This window comes from Falco punctatus (genome assembly GCF_963210335.1).
Source record: "Falco punctatus genome assembly, chromosome: 1".
Classification (NCBI taxonomy): domain Eukaryota; kingdom Metazoa; phylum Chordata; class Aves; order Falconiformes; family Falconidae; genus Falco; species Falco punctatus.
This window is the reverse complement of record NC_137580.1, coordinates 25,899,446-25,915,660: the sequence shown is the minus strand read 5'-3', so window position 1 is coordinate 25,915,660 and position 16,215 is coordinate 25,899,446. Positions and strand designations below refer to the sequence as shown.

The 16,215-nt window shown below is 41.4% G+C and overlaps 1 protein-coding gene across 1 annotated transcript in view; it reads left to right on the top strand.

Moving 5' to 3' along the window:
- The window catches only part of ANTXR2 (ANTXR cell adhesion molecule 2), a 120,469-nt gene that overhangs the window by 72,478 nt on the left and 31,776 nt on the right, over positions 1-16,215 (top strand). The window contains exon 16 of the mRNA XM_080409181.1: positions 1,169-1,249. Within this exon, the coding sequence (XP_080265307.1) occupies positions 1,169-1,249 (81 nt within the window). The remainder of the gene's footprint in view (positions 1-1,168; positions 1,250-16,215) is intronic.

Here is a 16,215-nt window from a genome sequence, read left to right as displayed (position 1 = left end):
CTCAGGATGAATAGCAGGAGCCATTTTTAGCCTAAATGCCGTACTTCATCATTACTGCCACATTCTGTTTTCCCTCCCCAGAAAAGGGACATATGATACAGTAAGAGTACTAAAATCTGTGGGGGTTTTATTGACATTTGGTCTATCTCAATGTATATCTAATTAAGCCTAAAATTGCAGTTTGTAGCTGTTGTACCAACTTTTAAACATACATACTCATTACCAACCAAGAAAAGCAAAAAATTATAAAAAAGAATATAATGCAAAAAGTCTGACAAACAAGTGAAGCATAATAAATGGCTTAAAATAAAATTCTGTTTTATTTTTTTAAATTTCTAAAATAAAATAAAAAAAAAGTTTTCCTCTGTAGATGACATGAGTTGCTTGCAAACCCATAACAAGCTCTTCTTAAAAACGAAAGATGGGTCCATAAATACCTTGCTTTATATGTGTAAAGCAGAGAATACACAGGTTTAGCTGGCACTATGGATACATCTATTCTGTCTTCACAACGTCTGGTAAGTCCTTTCTGACCACCGGAAGGTCCTGAAGCTGCGTTACCCACACACACATGCAAACTCGGCAACCCATCTGTGCGGAGCAGGATGCTTCTGACAAGCATTGGAACTGCTGTGCATGTTCGGCACAGGTAGCCTGAGTGCTCGCAGTGAACCTGCTGCCATACGCTGCCTGTGGGACTTACTGCCCAGCACAAATCAGCTATATACCATGTACCTAGCAGGTCTGAGGCTTCCTGAGAATGATAAACTTGCTATATACGTGCTGTGAAAACAAATACATTTATATGTGGGAGAAATCCCAGATGGACATATGGCAATGGAGCCCAAAATATTGGCAAATAAACATATTACTTCTACACAGCTCAGCAGTAAACGTGGGTTAGGTCACCGCTACTCTGCTCCCAGTGGAGGTGAGAGTGCAGGACGGAGCATTCACTGATGGGAAAGAACAGCACCACGGCTGTGCAGTGTAGGTGGCACAGCCTAAGGTTATACTTTGCGTCTCTGCCTCTGAGGAACTGGTGCTCAGTTCTTCATGTAAATGTAAATTTCTCCATGGATGTCCTCGGACTGTAACTTAGCAGGTGTGGTGTACTTTCTGTCGACTGATTTTATTGTACTGAAAGTCCTGTTCTCTGTTGCCACAGGGTCGACTTGATGCGCTGTGGGCACTGTTACGAAGACAGTATGACAGAGTCTCTTTGATGCGACCACAGCAAGGAGATGAGGTTTGTGTGTGGCGTGTGCATCTGCTATGGTTGGCAAAAGTGGGGCATGTTACAGCCAGGCTTTAGCAGCTGTTGAACACCAGTAATTCTGTGACCTTAACTAAAAAAGCACTGCAACCAAAAGAATAGCACAGCAGAAAGAATAATGCACTGGGGAAACAAAGCATGTTGAAAGACATATCACGCCAGCCCAGATAGGTTGCAGAAGCTGGATCTCCTGAAAGCAAAGTGAAGGATTCTGTATTTTGTGAGTGTTCAGCTGGAAAACAAAAACACAGCATGCACTTCATTCAGTGTAAACGCTCTGTAGCAAATACTAAACCTTTCTTATAACCAGTTATTTGTAAGACTAGAGTCTGGCAGTCAGAATACTAAAACCACCTCAAACTGAAGTGACCACCAATAACTTTCATGCAAGTTGCTTCACATAGCTTTGCTCTTCCATGCCAAGGACAACTTTCACAGAAAGAAAAGGTGAGGAAGCTAGTTTTCTTACAGTACACTCATGGCCTGTGAAAAAGTGGCCTCCACTAGAGACTGCTATGACTGGGAAGTGGCGTTATGGTTTGAACTTTTTGCAGTGAGGCTATACTGTGTATTTCTGATCATTATTTCTTAAGAAAGTATTACTTTAAATCTTAGCATTTATCTCAGGAACTGATCTATTGACAAGGTATTTCGGATCTACTGGGACCATTCAGCTTTCCTGTTTGTGGCACATTGAGAGACATAGGAGCAAAGAATTTCCTCTAAATGAGATGGCAACTTACAATAAATCAACAAACTGGCCCCAGATGGGTGTGACAGATGAGATCCATACTACAAAGCAGTAGCGTCCAAGAACACTATATTTGCAACATATACCATAACAATGACATAAAAGAATTAGAGGGGTTAAAAGGAAGGAGTTACCTTTGGAGAATGAGAGGTAATCGGTATTTAGATTATTTTCCTGGGGTGAAGTATGGTACTGTTCTGAAGAAGGAAAAGGTGGGACTTAAGACAAGGACAAGCGTTGGAAGAAGCAGGATGACAAGTGCAATGCTGGAAATAGGGAGCACAGTCAAATATTAGTGTTACCATTCTAGTTGTCACGTTGGCAAATTATTTACTGTTTGCATGAATGATGCATGTTACAAGTAGGAGAATTAACAGTAACAAATCTATATACAAGATATACAGTACAATACAATTCAACAGGTAAATCCAATGTAAATGGAAATGTAGAAGAAATGGTGCCTGAACAGGCTAAAAAATAAGTCAGTCAGGCCCTGTTTTGAGGATTTCTGTCCATAAAGACAGGCAGTTACTACAAAAATTGCCTGCCAGTGGAGGCTTTGCTGAGCCACTGTGAAGTTAGGCATCTGCCTTCTCTGGACCTGGCAGGAAGACGTTGACCAACATTTTGGTTTATGAAAAAGAGAGAAGTAGCTCACAGATCTTCAGTATCCCCACTGAAAAATGGAGTAGGATTTGTACTGATTAATAAATTCTAAACCAATGGTGTGACCTGTGATGCTGTAGGAGTGCAATTTCTCTCTGGCGTGGTATTTTACATCTTGGGGGAAAAATACAAATCCTTTTACTTGTTCCTAACTTGCTAGGTAGAGATCCCATGCTGTACCCCTGATGAGTATTAAGTCAGTGGACAAATGAGCAGTCATGCATATGTATAGCCAGACATGCATACACATACTTACTTTGGAAGCGCTCTTATGGTAAACAGCAGCCACATAATTGTTTTGTTTTGTTGTCCTTCTTTTATTGTTCAAGAACTTGGTAGTTCCCATTTGTAGAAGAATTCACTGCTGAATTCAAGTCCTTGATCAAGTAATTGAAATTTAGGCATGAAGTATCAAAGCAGAGTGAGCTTTTTCTTCCTCCGCTCCCACCTCTGCCATGTTGCCAGACAATGCTAGGGTGGCCTAGTTTGAGCGCTGCACGCAGTTGAGCCAAGAAGCTTTGATTGTGGATGGAGGTCCTTTGAGTCATAAATTTTTCAGGTAGCAGTCCGTGAGGTTAGGGAAGCTTGTGCAGGTGTGAGCTAGCAGGTTGTCGCCGACATCTGTTTGGAGTGGAGGCACAGGTCCTCAGCAGCCTGCAGCGAGGCTGCAGGATTGTCAGCAGATGTAGTTAAGAGTGGCAGAACAGTTTTGGTCTCACATTTGCCGCCTGGGGGCTGAAACACTAAAGGTAGAGTGGGGGTGGACACAGCTGCGCTCCTAAACATGCCTCAGGCACAAATAAAGAGATCTAATATAGTTTGACTCTGTTGTGGTGGGGAGATGAGGACAGAGAGCCACTTCAGAGACAACTTAATGCTGCAACATCTGCCGCCAAGTTTCCAGGGAGTGACAGGGGACAGCAGGTACAGATCGAAGTCCCCACATAAACAGCCTCCATTAAGCCATGAACTCTTTTGAAGGGCTCCCATCAAACATAGTGGAGTCCGCAGCAGGAGATTTTGTTTTCAAAGCCACATTTTGTTTTCTGCACTAACAAGATAATTTATAAATGATGCATTACCCTGCATTCATACTCCTATTTATAATTTCTTTCCTTTTTTTATTAAAGTGGCAAAGAAGAATGAACTGTGCGAGTTTTGGGGTACTTTGATAAACCAGTTAACTGTCTGAGGGTTTTAACTGACATTATGGCAACCTTCAGTCTACAGCGTTAAGTTCAACTAGGAAGTAGAGCTGAGTGTGTGCGCCGTTACGGTGGCGTTGCGGAGGAGCAGCTGCCATTGTTTCTGACTGGAGCACCTCTTCCAGGGATTTTGTTACTGCCCAAGAACAGAACCTGGTACAGGTTTCCAATGGGAGTGTTAGGGTCCTGTTCTTTTCTCTAAATCCTTGTGTTTATTTTCTGATTTGTAGTTTAGCACCTAAAGGTAATCACCAGGGTTTTTGCAATTCTTGAAAATATGACCATGTTGCTTTGTGCAATTTGATAGTGGCTGAGATTCTGATCCTGTGCACATTTATGCATGCAAATGTATTTTAAGTCCGCAGACAGCCTATGGCACTTCTATTTTAAGATTTTGCCCTATTGGGATGCAGATATGTGTGACTGGTAAAAGGAAAAAAATCCATAACTAATTCTAGAAGAAATTCTACAATAGAACTATTGAATGCTTTCAGCTTTTTTAAGGTTACAAAACAGCCTAATAAAAAGGAAGACAATTCTTCTTGTTTTTAATTTTAAGCCTATTAGCATTTACCTGCTTTAAAGATTCTTTTATAATAATGGCTGCAGAATTAGTGCAAGCATCTGTTTAAACTGATGTTACTTTGTGAGCATCTCTATGTTATATGAAAGAATTATATTATGCATTGTAACTCCGTTAGCATCACACGATTTACAGTTAGAAACCCTTTGACAGTATTGCATTCTCTGAGAAGAGGCCCATGTTACTGTTCCCTTTGTGTTTCTTCAGTAATTCATATGCTGGGCACAGGCGGAAAATACTAGATCATTAGCTCAGTCTGTCAATTGTAGAGTGGAATAGTAATTGTTAGGAAGCTGATGCTTCGAGTGCCTTACAACTGAGAGAAAACTTGCTGTTTTGAAACAAAAGACTCACTGCAGTGCCTAGGAGTATCCTAGCTGTCAGTTCCCACAGTGCCTTCCCTGGGTTCGATGGGCAGTTCGTCACCAACCTTCGCAGCAGAGCTGCCCATCTGCCGGCACTGTTACTAGCCTAGTGCTTTATAACTCGCTGAGCGATGCTTGCTTGCCTGCAGGGTAATGGGAGCAGGAATGAGACTGTATATTACTCCTGTATCCTCTAAAACCAGAATTGTTTGGCCATTTCCTACCCAACGAGGACCTCCTTCAAGAAAATGGAAGGCGATTTGGCTTTTTTCTTTAATCACTGCAAATTGTTGAAATATATAGAGAAATAACAAGTTACAGTTAGAGAAAGATTACTATGGTACTTGGAAGTAGTACACTTTTTGGTTTAAAACTTAAAAAAACCCCTGCACCTAGCAGGTGTTGTATTACAACATAAGATGGCTCACTGGAGCTCCCTGTTCAGTGATAGTATGATACAGTGTCTTTGGTGGAACATGGAAATTATGCTCAAGAAATTGTTGACTGAGAGTTTTAAAAAGAAACTTCACCATCACTCACATAGCACAGTTTATGTTTATGCTGGATCTTCTAAATTGCTGCAATGGTAAGAAGCTGCAAAACTAGTTAAGAAATATGTGAGATTAGAAGGGAGTTAAAGCACCTCTTTTTCTTAAACGATTTCTGCCAAAATACTCCTTCTGTCACTTCTTCAAGTGAGAATGTGTTTGTATAGACCTGAGAGCCAAACTGGAGCCAAAGTTTTTCTTAAACTTCCAGAACAGACCCATATTACTGTTAAAATTAAGTTCACTGTTACAGAAAGTAGGAGAAAACATTCGAACTGCCCTATTCAGACTGAATTCAGGGGTTGGTCTCTGACGTAAGGCAGTGCATCACACCGAGTGAAGCACTGAACTAAATTTCAGGAAAAACAATCATACTTTGGCCTGACTGAAAGAAAAAAGTGTTTTTTGGAGCGGACACCTGCCCCTTTTGTTAAAATGGTGAGCAGTAGCCAAGAGATAAGTATAAGTACTGGAGTTTTGTTGTGCTGAAGATGCAGAAGAATATTCTGTAATGAAAACATCTAGATAATAGTACTTCCTCCAAAAGGATGCTCATTGTAAATGGGTATCACAGCTTCACTTTATTAAAACTGGATTGCAGGCTACCATCCAGGAGGGTCCAGCCTGTCTGCCTCTCAGGTGCCCCATCCTACCTAGAGTGGTTATTGTAACAGGTTTGCTGGCTGTCAAACCATGTAAGCAGTAGTTATCATCTCTATTGAAAGATGATGTTGTTCTGGTGTTTGGAGAAACAAGGGTATTTTCCCGTCTACGTAGGCAGTCACTTTTGGCACTCCCTCCCTTTGTGCAGATGAGTGCTGTTGCTCTTTAAAACGAGCCTTCAGAATTCATTAGTGCGAGTATAAACGCTTGTATGAATGAAATAGTAGAAAGAAAGAAACCTGCTTGTCAATTTTAAGGTCATGACACTTTTACCGATTTGACCAGTACTCCCACAGAGTAAACTGGTCAAACCAGCACTGACAAGACCTCGTGCGGGTCCTTGGAGGCAGTACCACACCGGTGAGCATGCTGCTCTGCCTGTGTAGTTCCCATATCTGTTAGACAGCAGCAGGTATGGTTGGGTGATGGTCCTGATGGAAGCACTGTCATGCCAGCACAGGATGCACTTCGTGAGGCCGTGATATACCTTAATAGAGCATTTTAAGCAATAGAGCATCTGAGCTGCCAGCAGAGCATGTAGCCAGAAGAATTCTTGCTGTCTTTATTAGTTTACAAATGGCTAGCTGAAAGACGAGTGCTTTAGGCCTCCTAAAATGCAACAAATACACCATACCGGGCATCGTGGTAACTTAATAATGCCTATTAGGAAAAGTCAGTCTTTTCTTGGTGAAGTATGAATTTGCTATAGCTGTCAAATACCTACTTTGCCACCCTAAAGAGCATTGAAATTCTTCCTCTGCTCCAAGCTGTACCAAAAAGAAAACATTTCATTTTTCAGTGCAGTTTTTGTTAATAACTGTTTGTTTCATTGGGCATGATTCAAAAGGGAAAAAACAAATTTGTTTCCTTCATTCCTCAAAACATTTTTTATGGAGTGGATTGCAGTAAACCCAGTTACATTTAATCACTACCTGGCTTCCAGCGAAGGGAGAGCAGTATATATCTAACCAAACCCAGTCATAAAACACAGCTCCCTGCTTGGGCAGAGCCCTTATGTAGTTCATGTTCATGCTGAGTATCTCATTAGTCCAGCTTACAGAGAGACCGGCTACCTTCGAGAAGTAGCAAGAAGAAAGCCAACAGGTTCATTCAGTTGCTACTTTCCAGAAGAGATGTGACAGCTTTGACTGTCTTGGGTGTCCAGATTTATGAACTAGTCCTACGCTCTTAACCAGATTAGTTCCTTTTCCATTAACTGCTGAAAGTAGGGCAGCTGTCCGAGCGGCTGGTTGTAAATTCAATAATGTCTGCTGTGTTAATCTGTAGGCTTTTCAGATGAAGAAGGCAGCAGATAACAGGATTAAAGTTTCACGACCCAGGGTTTTCACAGCCCGAGACGCGGGCGTAGGGGGATAGAGAATGACTTCTGTCATTAATCTTAATTGATTGCCAAGAGGTTTTAATCTGGGTTATTAATTAGGAAGGTCCTTAACACACTGTCTACATATCAACATCAGATGCTCTTTTGGGACTTTTGGGACATATGGCCTATCTTATATTTACATTCACACAATTTACACATACATACATTTCTGTATGAAGAAATGGTTACATGTATATATGCATACAAGTAGCTGTAGAAACATTTGCATGCAGAGAGGCATCACATATTCTTTGGCAAAATGTGATGAAAAAGGAAAAACTGCTTTGCACAAAGGTTAAATTTCCACGCAGTAAACGTGTATACCTCTGTTTATGCTGATATGTATATTAATCCATTTTGATGATATATGCCATTTATCTAGATTATCTTTCAAACAGAAATCTTTGATTTGCAGATTTAAGTAATCTTTAACTAAAGTGCAGTACATGGCTCTGTGTGCCTCTGGCCATTCAAACACAGACACATTGCGAACAGAAACATTACCATTTTTATCTTCCACAGTTCCGATGAGTTAATGTTCAGGCCTTCACTTTTCACTTTTCTTATTTTTAAACAAGTTACTGTTGGACAGCTAGAATGGATAGAGGTGCAACTATCCATAGCTGCAGCTACGTAACTATGTGATAAATCCCAGTAATGTTGCTTCAACGTTTACCAAAGTACTGTTTGCAGGAGGAAATATTAAATTATGATTTCAGTATATAAACCAGGCAAGAAAAGAAAACGCTGTGACAGAGTCCTGGCATTTGAATTTTGTGCAGATTTGAACTGTGCCACAAATTTCTGCAGTCTTTCCTTTCTTTACAGAAGATTATTTACATGATTAATCCCGTGTATGGAAACGGGAGCCATGGCTGAGGAGGCCCTTTGTTTTAAGTCCTCTGCGAGTGACAGTGGAAGACTGCTGTTTTTTGTTAAGCGTGCTAGGCCATGCTGTGTCCTGCTTTCCAAAGCAAAATGCAAACATCATAACATAAGGCAACCATTTAGTTACTCGGGAGGTGAAAAGTTTGCTTTATAAAGTGTTCGCAACAAGTAAGAATGCTTTGAGATACTTCAGACTAGAGAGAAGGGTGTAACTGCAGTTTTCTAGGAAGAGACGGAAAAAAAAAAAGGCCTTTAATCAGGGAGGATTTACTGACAACTGAGTCCAAGAATTTCTGAGTTTTTCCTGGGAAAGGGAGATTGATCACTTGGCTCACCTAAAGCTAGGCTGTAGCAGCTTGTAGACAAAGCAGCTGTAATGCTGTAGGGACCTCTGTCAATGGAAAAGCACATGAAACCATGTGAAAGCTCTTTTGTCATGTCCTTTTTGGGTACTGTGTTGCCTCTTTGAAACAGTTATGTGCAGCTTTTACTCTTCTGCAGTAAATTGCATTGTCTTCCCTAAGTAGAGGTGTGTCAACTATTGCACCACCACACAGGGGCATCCCACTAAAGCACCCACCTGCCAAAGACTTCCTGTGGTTTTCTGCTCCAACTTGGATCTCATAGGAATTAACTGCTGGCCAATTCCAGAGTACTTGGACTCTTAAAAAAGAATTAATTTTGACTCATTGCTAAGCTATTTATCAGAGTCCCATCTATGGAAGACTTACAGCGTGATGTCCTATATCGTCTTACTCTTGAAGCATGTTCATCTCAAGCAGCCTGTATAGCTTCATTCGGACTACTGGGCTGTGTGGGTTTTACTAAAGTCCTGTCTTGCACCAGTCATTCAGCAGCCGCTTGAATCAGTGTGTAATTTTTCACTTTGCATCTGAGATGCTTCTGCTGAGAAGGTACAGCATAGTAACAACAGAATCCCAAGAAGGTGTCTTACTGATTTGGCAGAGAATCCATTTTTGTAGTGACTCAGGAGTTCTCTCACTGGGTCATGAGGGCCTCTGTGTTGGCAGATTCATGAAGAGGTCAGAACTTGGATTTCAGACAATGGCATCAGTTCTTCCACCTTGTCACAAATTTGAAGTCCAAGGATGAAATTACTTTGATGACCATGATTCCTTGACATAACTCTGTGCCTGCCTTTTCCCTGTGAGTCATAGATAAAGAAGAGGAATAAAAATAATTTGAAACCACATTGTAAGCCACAGACACCAAGAGTGGATGAAAAGCCCTCCAGTTGCTCACGCAGAATCAGCAAGGAATTTCCATTAGCTGTGTATCTGTACCCCTGTGAGTTTGCTTTTTGACAACACTTAAAAGATTTTATTTGGAGCAAAAATAATGCGTTAGTCATTTAAGCTCCTGTGCTCCCAAAGATCATTAGGAATAATGTATTTTATTGGAGATGGGATTCTCAATAGCTGTAGAAGTGAAAGGCCCCAGCATTCTTCAACAGTGATATGGCATGCTTTAAAAGATTCAGACTGTGATTTCACTGCCATTTGGAGGAAATCTGTGCAAATACTTTGCATAGAGAGATGAGTGAAGATGGAAATCAACTGACCAGGAACCAGAGATGCTCTGGGATGGGAAACTTGGTGACAGAATGAAGTGAAAAGAAATAGGCTAGTTTTCCTTTGACTCTACTGGGCTCTTCTCTAACCAACAGGAAAGGCTTGTGAAAACATCTTGAAAAGACTATTTTTAGAAAGCGAGAGTTTATGTATCACTTAGAAGGTGTTAGTGTCACCTGCAGGTAGCTGTGGCAGCTCAGGCTTCAAGGAGGCTTACTTCCTTGGGATGAGTTTATTATAAGCTTGTGCTAAATTGTAGCTAATTGGGTTCAGAGAATGCTCAAATACGCCCTCCCAGATACTCACTGCACCCATACAAGAGTCTCTAAAGCCTGAAAGCAGTTGCACATGTTAATAATTCTGTGCATGCAGATTTTCTCATTAGTTTTAATACAACATTATCAAGAAGAAGGCGGGGTGAGGGAGCTGTTCCATTATTTTGACATTGATTGCATAGCTGTTGCGGAATCAAGGCATGAACAAGAAGATAAGAAGTTGGGAGGGACTACAGTACATGTGCTGCTGAATGTGACAGCTGTATGTTAGAGGTGGACAGTGGGGAGAAAAAGAAAAAAGATCACAAAGTATATTTATTGCTTCTGATCTTTTTACTGTATTTCCATAATTCAAAATTACTTTTGTTCTGAAATAAATTTTTGCATGTCTAAGTCCATTATGAACTACAAGTCCATACAGAATTAACAACCCCCCCCCCCTAAATACTTGGGTTAGTAGCATTTTAAAATGACAGAGTCTTGATAAGCTATAATATTTTCAGAACAACTCAGCTGCAATATCTTTATGGAGTGCCTTCAAGTAACGTACACCTCTCATCTTCGTCTGTTTGCATGTTCTATCTAAAGGGGAAAGTGCTACTTAGTAAAAGAAGTGAGTGTGCCATACATTGCCAAAGGCCATTATACTTTCAGGTTCAGGCTGACATCCATCCATAAATTAGAATGTCTCAATACATTTGAGTGTTGTCTCTCAACAGTGTGACATAACGGCGCACCCTCAGCTTTAACATTTAATTTTAATAGTGAATGTGCTGCTTTTTGATGGTTTGTGTCATAGCCTTCATGTAATTTAAACAGTCTTAAAAAAAGTTAATTCAGTTACAAGTAACGGAGTTATTAATGCTGCTTTGCATCCCTAAGTATATATAGATGCATATGATTTTGTTCCTTTCAAGTCACTCTGAAATGAATTTTGCAACTTCTGATAACTGTGGTGGACAAATGCTAAATGAAAATCAATTATTTAAGTTTAAATGCACTAAGCTCACCGTCTTTCTTCAACAGCCTCTGGTGGACAGCTAACCAGATGATAAGCAACAGTGTCACTGACCTATAGCCTTGTAATGTTTTAACATATAACCCTCTAAGGACAGCACTCCTCTGCCATTGCATTGCTTGTACTCTAGCACTCAGGATTTCTCATTCATAGATTACTTGATGTTTGATACACATTTCTACCTGTAGTTTTCTCCCACAGTATTGCTCCTTCTTTATTACTTAGTCTAGCAATCCAAACCCTGCAATTTAAATCAGTTTGATCATAATAAGAAGGATTAGGTTTTCTTGGATTTCATTATCACTTTTTTCCACTGGAAACAATAGAAATTCTTTCATGGTCTGAAATAAAAATTTCCTTGCTGGATACAAAATATTACTGTCTGATCAGAGAAGGTAAATGCAGGTGGAAAGTGCACGGTAGCTAGTAGCGCACTTTATGTCTTTCTGTGCTGAAGTAGATGGATGGTATTTCATTCTGTGTTACAGTACAAGATAAAACCTGCTAAAATTTGGAATGGTTGTAAAATGATGGACAGGTATATTTAGGAAGTAGAGTATGATCCCAGAAGAAAGTTGATTGTTTAGGGCTGAAATTTTTCAGAAGAGCCTAAGGGCTTTTAGGGTGTTACTCGGTACCGTGGAAGAACTTTCCCAGCAAACCCAAGCGCACCTCAGTGCTACAAGCTGTAGCAGGTCTCTGAATCATACAGCAATCCTGCATATTGTTACTAGAGAACAGCAGCTCACCCCAGGAGAGATGTTAGTTTCAGGGCACAACCTTATGTCAGGGCTGCTTGCTTCTGCATTCCAGTGCTGCCTTGTTGCCCTGTTCCTGGCTCCATTCCTCAGCTAGCATGGACTGCTCTGTTTGTCCACACCACTGGAGAGCTTTGGGTGGCTATCTTAAACCTGGAGTATCTATCATAGTTGAGCCACAACTAGTCACAGGGCATTTATTTCATTAATAAAATAATAACATCTATAGGCAAAGGCTTCTGCCTGCTAATAGCCGGTTTGAGTCTCGGGCAGTTGATGGGAATGACCTTTCGTTTGTGCAGTCATTTTCATAATGATATTTGGGGTCAGGCCTGATAACCATCTGCCATGCATTGGTAGTAGACATCAGTTCCTTTGGTAGCATGATAGAGATAAACCCCAAGCAGATAGTCAGAGATCATAGTTCGCTAATGAACTTGATGGGGCATTTTATTAAGAATATGATGGCAACTAAGTAAGGTTTTTCCCTCTCATAGCCTGTTGTGGATTTGCATCCCTTGAATCAATCTTAGTGAGCCAAGCACAACAGAGTCATTCATCATCTCCTTGAAAGTCCTTCCTGCTCCTAGCATTTGCTTTTTTGGTGTATAGGCATTCAAAACTTTTCAGACCTTCCAAACTGAAATCCCATTTATCCTTCCTTTTTTCCCTCCTACTGATGGTATGCCTTCATGTTTAACTTTCCCCATAAAGTTCTGGGCTAGTCTTTGTGGACCTGACCCTGGGGGTATCAAGGCCAGTTATCACTGGTCCTAGTCAGGGCCAAATCAATAAACAGCACAAAGCCATCAAGCTTGGAATAGCACTTTATACCATTTTATGCTTTAAATTCCTGCCAAGTACAACATAATTTTACTGAATGAAAGCCTGTTTCTCTGAGCTAAACAAACGTAACATCTGTGGCTCAAATTGCAAGTGGTATTCTACATTTTGACTTTTAAAGGTTTGAGTGTTCTGGGTCACAGGTATTTAAGAAACCCCTTAATTTCCTGGCATACTACTCTAGTTCCGCTCATCCAGCCTGTTCACACTCAGCCTGCGTGGAGTGACGATAGCTGGGGATTAACCTGCACAGCGTATCCCAAGCTATGGCACTTGCCTCCCACTTCAGATCACTAAAACCTACATCTAATGGTTTTCAGCAAGGACTGCAAAATTTCCTCCAAGGGCTTGTTTGAGGATTAGCAAATATAACTGGTCTTCAACTGAAATAATTATTTGTTATACCTGATCTATAAGGTGCTTCCATGTTAAAACTCAACTTTCTGGCTAATTGTACCTGCTGCTGACTTAGATCTGTGATTGCCAGTGCTGCGTGGTGAGGGTTTGGTAACTTGTGAATGTAGCACTGAAAAATACCTCCAATTTAGGCCTTCCAAAATTCAGTTTTAATATATTTCAATAGTCCAAAAGAAAGTAAATTGAAGGAAATCTTCCTATTTCTTTAAATTTATATTTCCTATGTTGATTTTAATTAAAGCCCTTTTCTTAAAAGTCAGCCACATGCTCAGTTGGTGGTCTGTGAATACTCTTAGGTATGTTTGGTGTGTGTTTTATGTCAGTCTTTCCTGATTTATAAAACTATAAATGCTCTGCCTAGGGAAAGAAAAGAATATTAGGTTTTGGCTCAGAAGAAGTCAGGAAAAAAACCAGTACACCATATGCTACAGCAGTGAAGTGTTGTTGACGAGAGTATGCTTTATTGTCATGTATTTTCATGAAGACAGTAGTACAGAAATTTACCCCAAATGTGCATCTCTGATCTGGTCACAGTCAGGTGTTCCTTACTGGAGTTTTAAGAAACATTTGCATGACTGAAATCTGCCCCTCTGGCATGAAGGCTGCAGGACCTGGCCTTTCACTGGCCTCTGTCAACCCTGCTGCCATACCCAAGATGGTAACCATCCATACCACCAAGGTGATTACGATGCATTGAACATCTCTGAGCTTTTTTCCCTAGAGTACTACTGTACTTGAGTTTTTAAAAATGTTAAACTTATTTAAATTGTACATGGCCCCTGAATTTGTAAGAAGAAATGCTAAAGAAGACAGTTCTACAAAACAGAAACGCGGGGCTGTGAGCTGTCTTGGCATTCAAAAGAAAGTGTATGACAGCAGCACTGAGCAGTCTCTAAGCAAAGGAGACCTGTTCATTTATTGAACCTACTGTCAGACAAAGGCCAGCATGTATGGGGCCCTGGTGCCTCCTCAGAAGCAACCACAGTGGTTCTCTCCGGGAGATGCTCCCAGCCGGGCTGAATCTCCAACGTTACTGAGAGCCCAAGGACAACTCACAGCAGCAAAGGGTCTGCCTGCTCTCCACTCCTTTCCTACCAGGGATGGTGAGGACTCGCACTGGCTGACACTCAAGACATTTTTCATTTGGTGCCTCTTCTAGTCTGCTTCTCAGGCTCCCATCTCCACCAAGATCACAACAGAAATATACATGCTACTTGATAGGAGCAGAGGTATAAAAGACACTTCAACAAAACCAGGAGGAAGATATAAGAGAAACAGAAAACGTGCCTTCTAACTGGCTCATTTTTGATTTCCACTCAGCACTTCCCAGCAACCGGGCCACTGCTGCGCATACAAGTTGCAGGTTCATTAAATCCAACGTGTCTTCTCTGGGCAAAGCAGCAGGGCTTCCCCCGAGTGACAGTGGTGGTAATTAAGACACAGGAGACGGGGCAGCAGGTTTCTAAGGGTTACAGTGTCTAAGGAGGATGGTGCAATAAAGAACAAAGCCAGTGATAGCATCTGACATTTCTGTAGCAATGAACTGCAAGTAATGAAGGCAGAGCCACCTTACATGATAGGGGATAAAGAGATGCCTCTAGTGAACTCTGAACAACAGCTAGGAACGGAAGGCTACTGATACAGGTAAAAGAGTTCATATTCCATTTTTAGTGGATGAAAATGGGAGAGTTAAACTCTAAAAGTGGAGACAAGGACCTTTGGTGCAAATGAAGTGCAACATACATAGGTTTGCTCCCATAGCTCTGTTGAGTGCAGGTAAATGTCACCGAATAATACCCCATTGGTATTATTCTCCACTCTCAGGGATCTCACTGCAATACCAGGGTTTTCTTCTGTGTGATAACAACATACGTGTGCAACACCACGCTGGTAAGTTTTGTGGAAGTGCCTAATGAATACATTCTTATTTGTCATGGAGCTTAAGGCATCTTAAGAGATTTTACCTTGTATACAGCACAAAAATCAAGTAAAGTCAGATCTTACGCCAGACTAGACTGACCTATATGAAATCACCTGTACTTACCAAAGATGTGAACTGCTTACTGTTAGAATATCATGGCATGAAAGGCTTTATTCTTAAGATGGCTCTGAACAATAGTTCTGTTAATACATGTTCATTAGACCTAAGCTGTGTGCCTTCAAGCCTCCTTGGAGACAAGATGGTAGCAACATCGGTCAGCCCACTTGGGAGAGGGGCAGCTGTTGGAGCTGACCACAGCCCTTGTCAGCGGTAACGACCATTAAGCAGACACTTCACCCCAGTCTCCCTCCTTCAGTGTACCAGTATCGCATTGGAATAATTACCGCATGTCATGCCCTGTTTTGCACACATTCTCCTCTTGGTCAGCCCAGTCACACAAGTGAGCTGTGACTGGATGCTAAACTAAAGCTGGCTCTCTCTTTGTGTCTGGGCTTCTCTGTGTGTGTGTGATAGACACACACAGAGCTCACCTCTGCACGCATTATGTTCAGTGCACAGGTAGTATCAGTGGGTAAGTTCCATCAGTGAGGGTCAGATGGCCGCTCTGTCCTTCCTGAACCCTGTCAGATGTGAATCGTCATCATCATGTGAGGTGTTCCACCTCCTGGAGAGCCTGAGCTTTTATTGGCTGTACCATGCTCCACAGCTGTAGTCCCCTCCAGGCTGTGGGTCTCAAGAACACAGAGAAACCTTTTAATCCCATCTGGAACCAGTTCTCTCCATCTCTTTGGATTTCTGGGTCCTGTGCCCAGGACATCTTGATTCTGAGAGCTGTGTGGGTGCTACATGGTCTGAGAGGTAACTCTCAACAGATTTTAGCGAAGGACTGTTTTGCAGTTTGGAATAGATGGTGCATGTCTTCACAGCTCAGATTCTCCATCCCTCCTTTTACTCTTCCGGTGTTACGACTCCTGGACCAGGCACATCTCTGTGTGGACTACTACTATGCCTGTACCAGCAGGAAGATACTTGAGGTTGGAC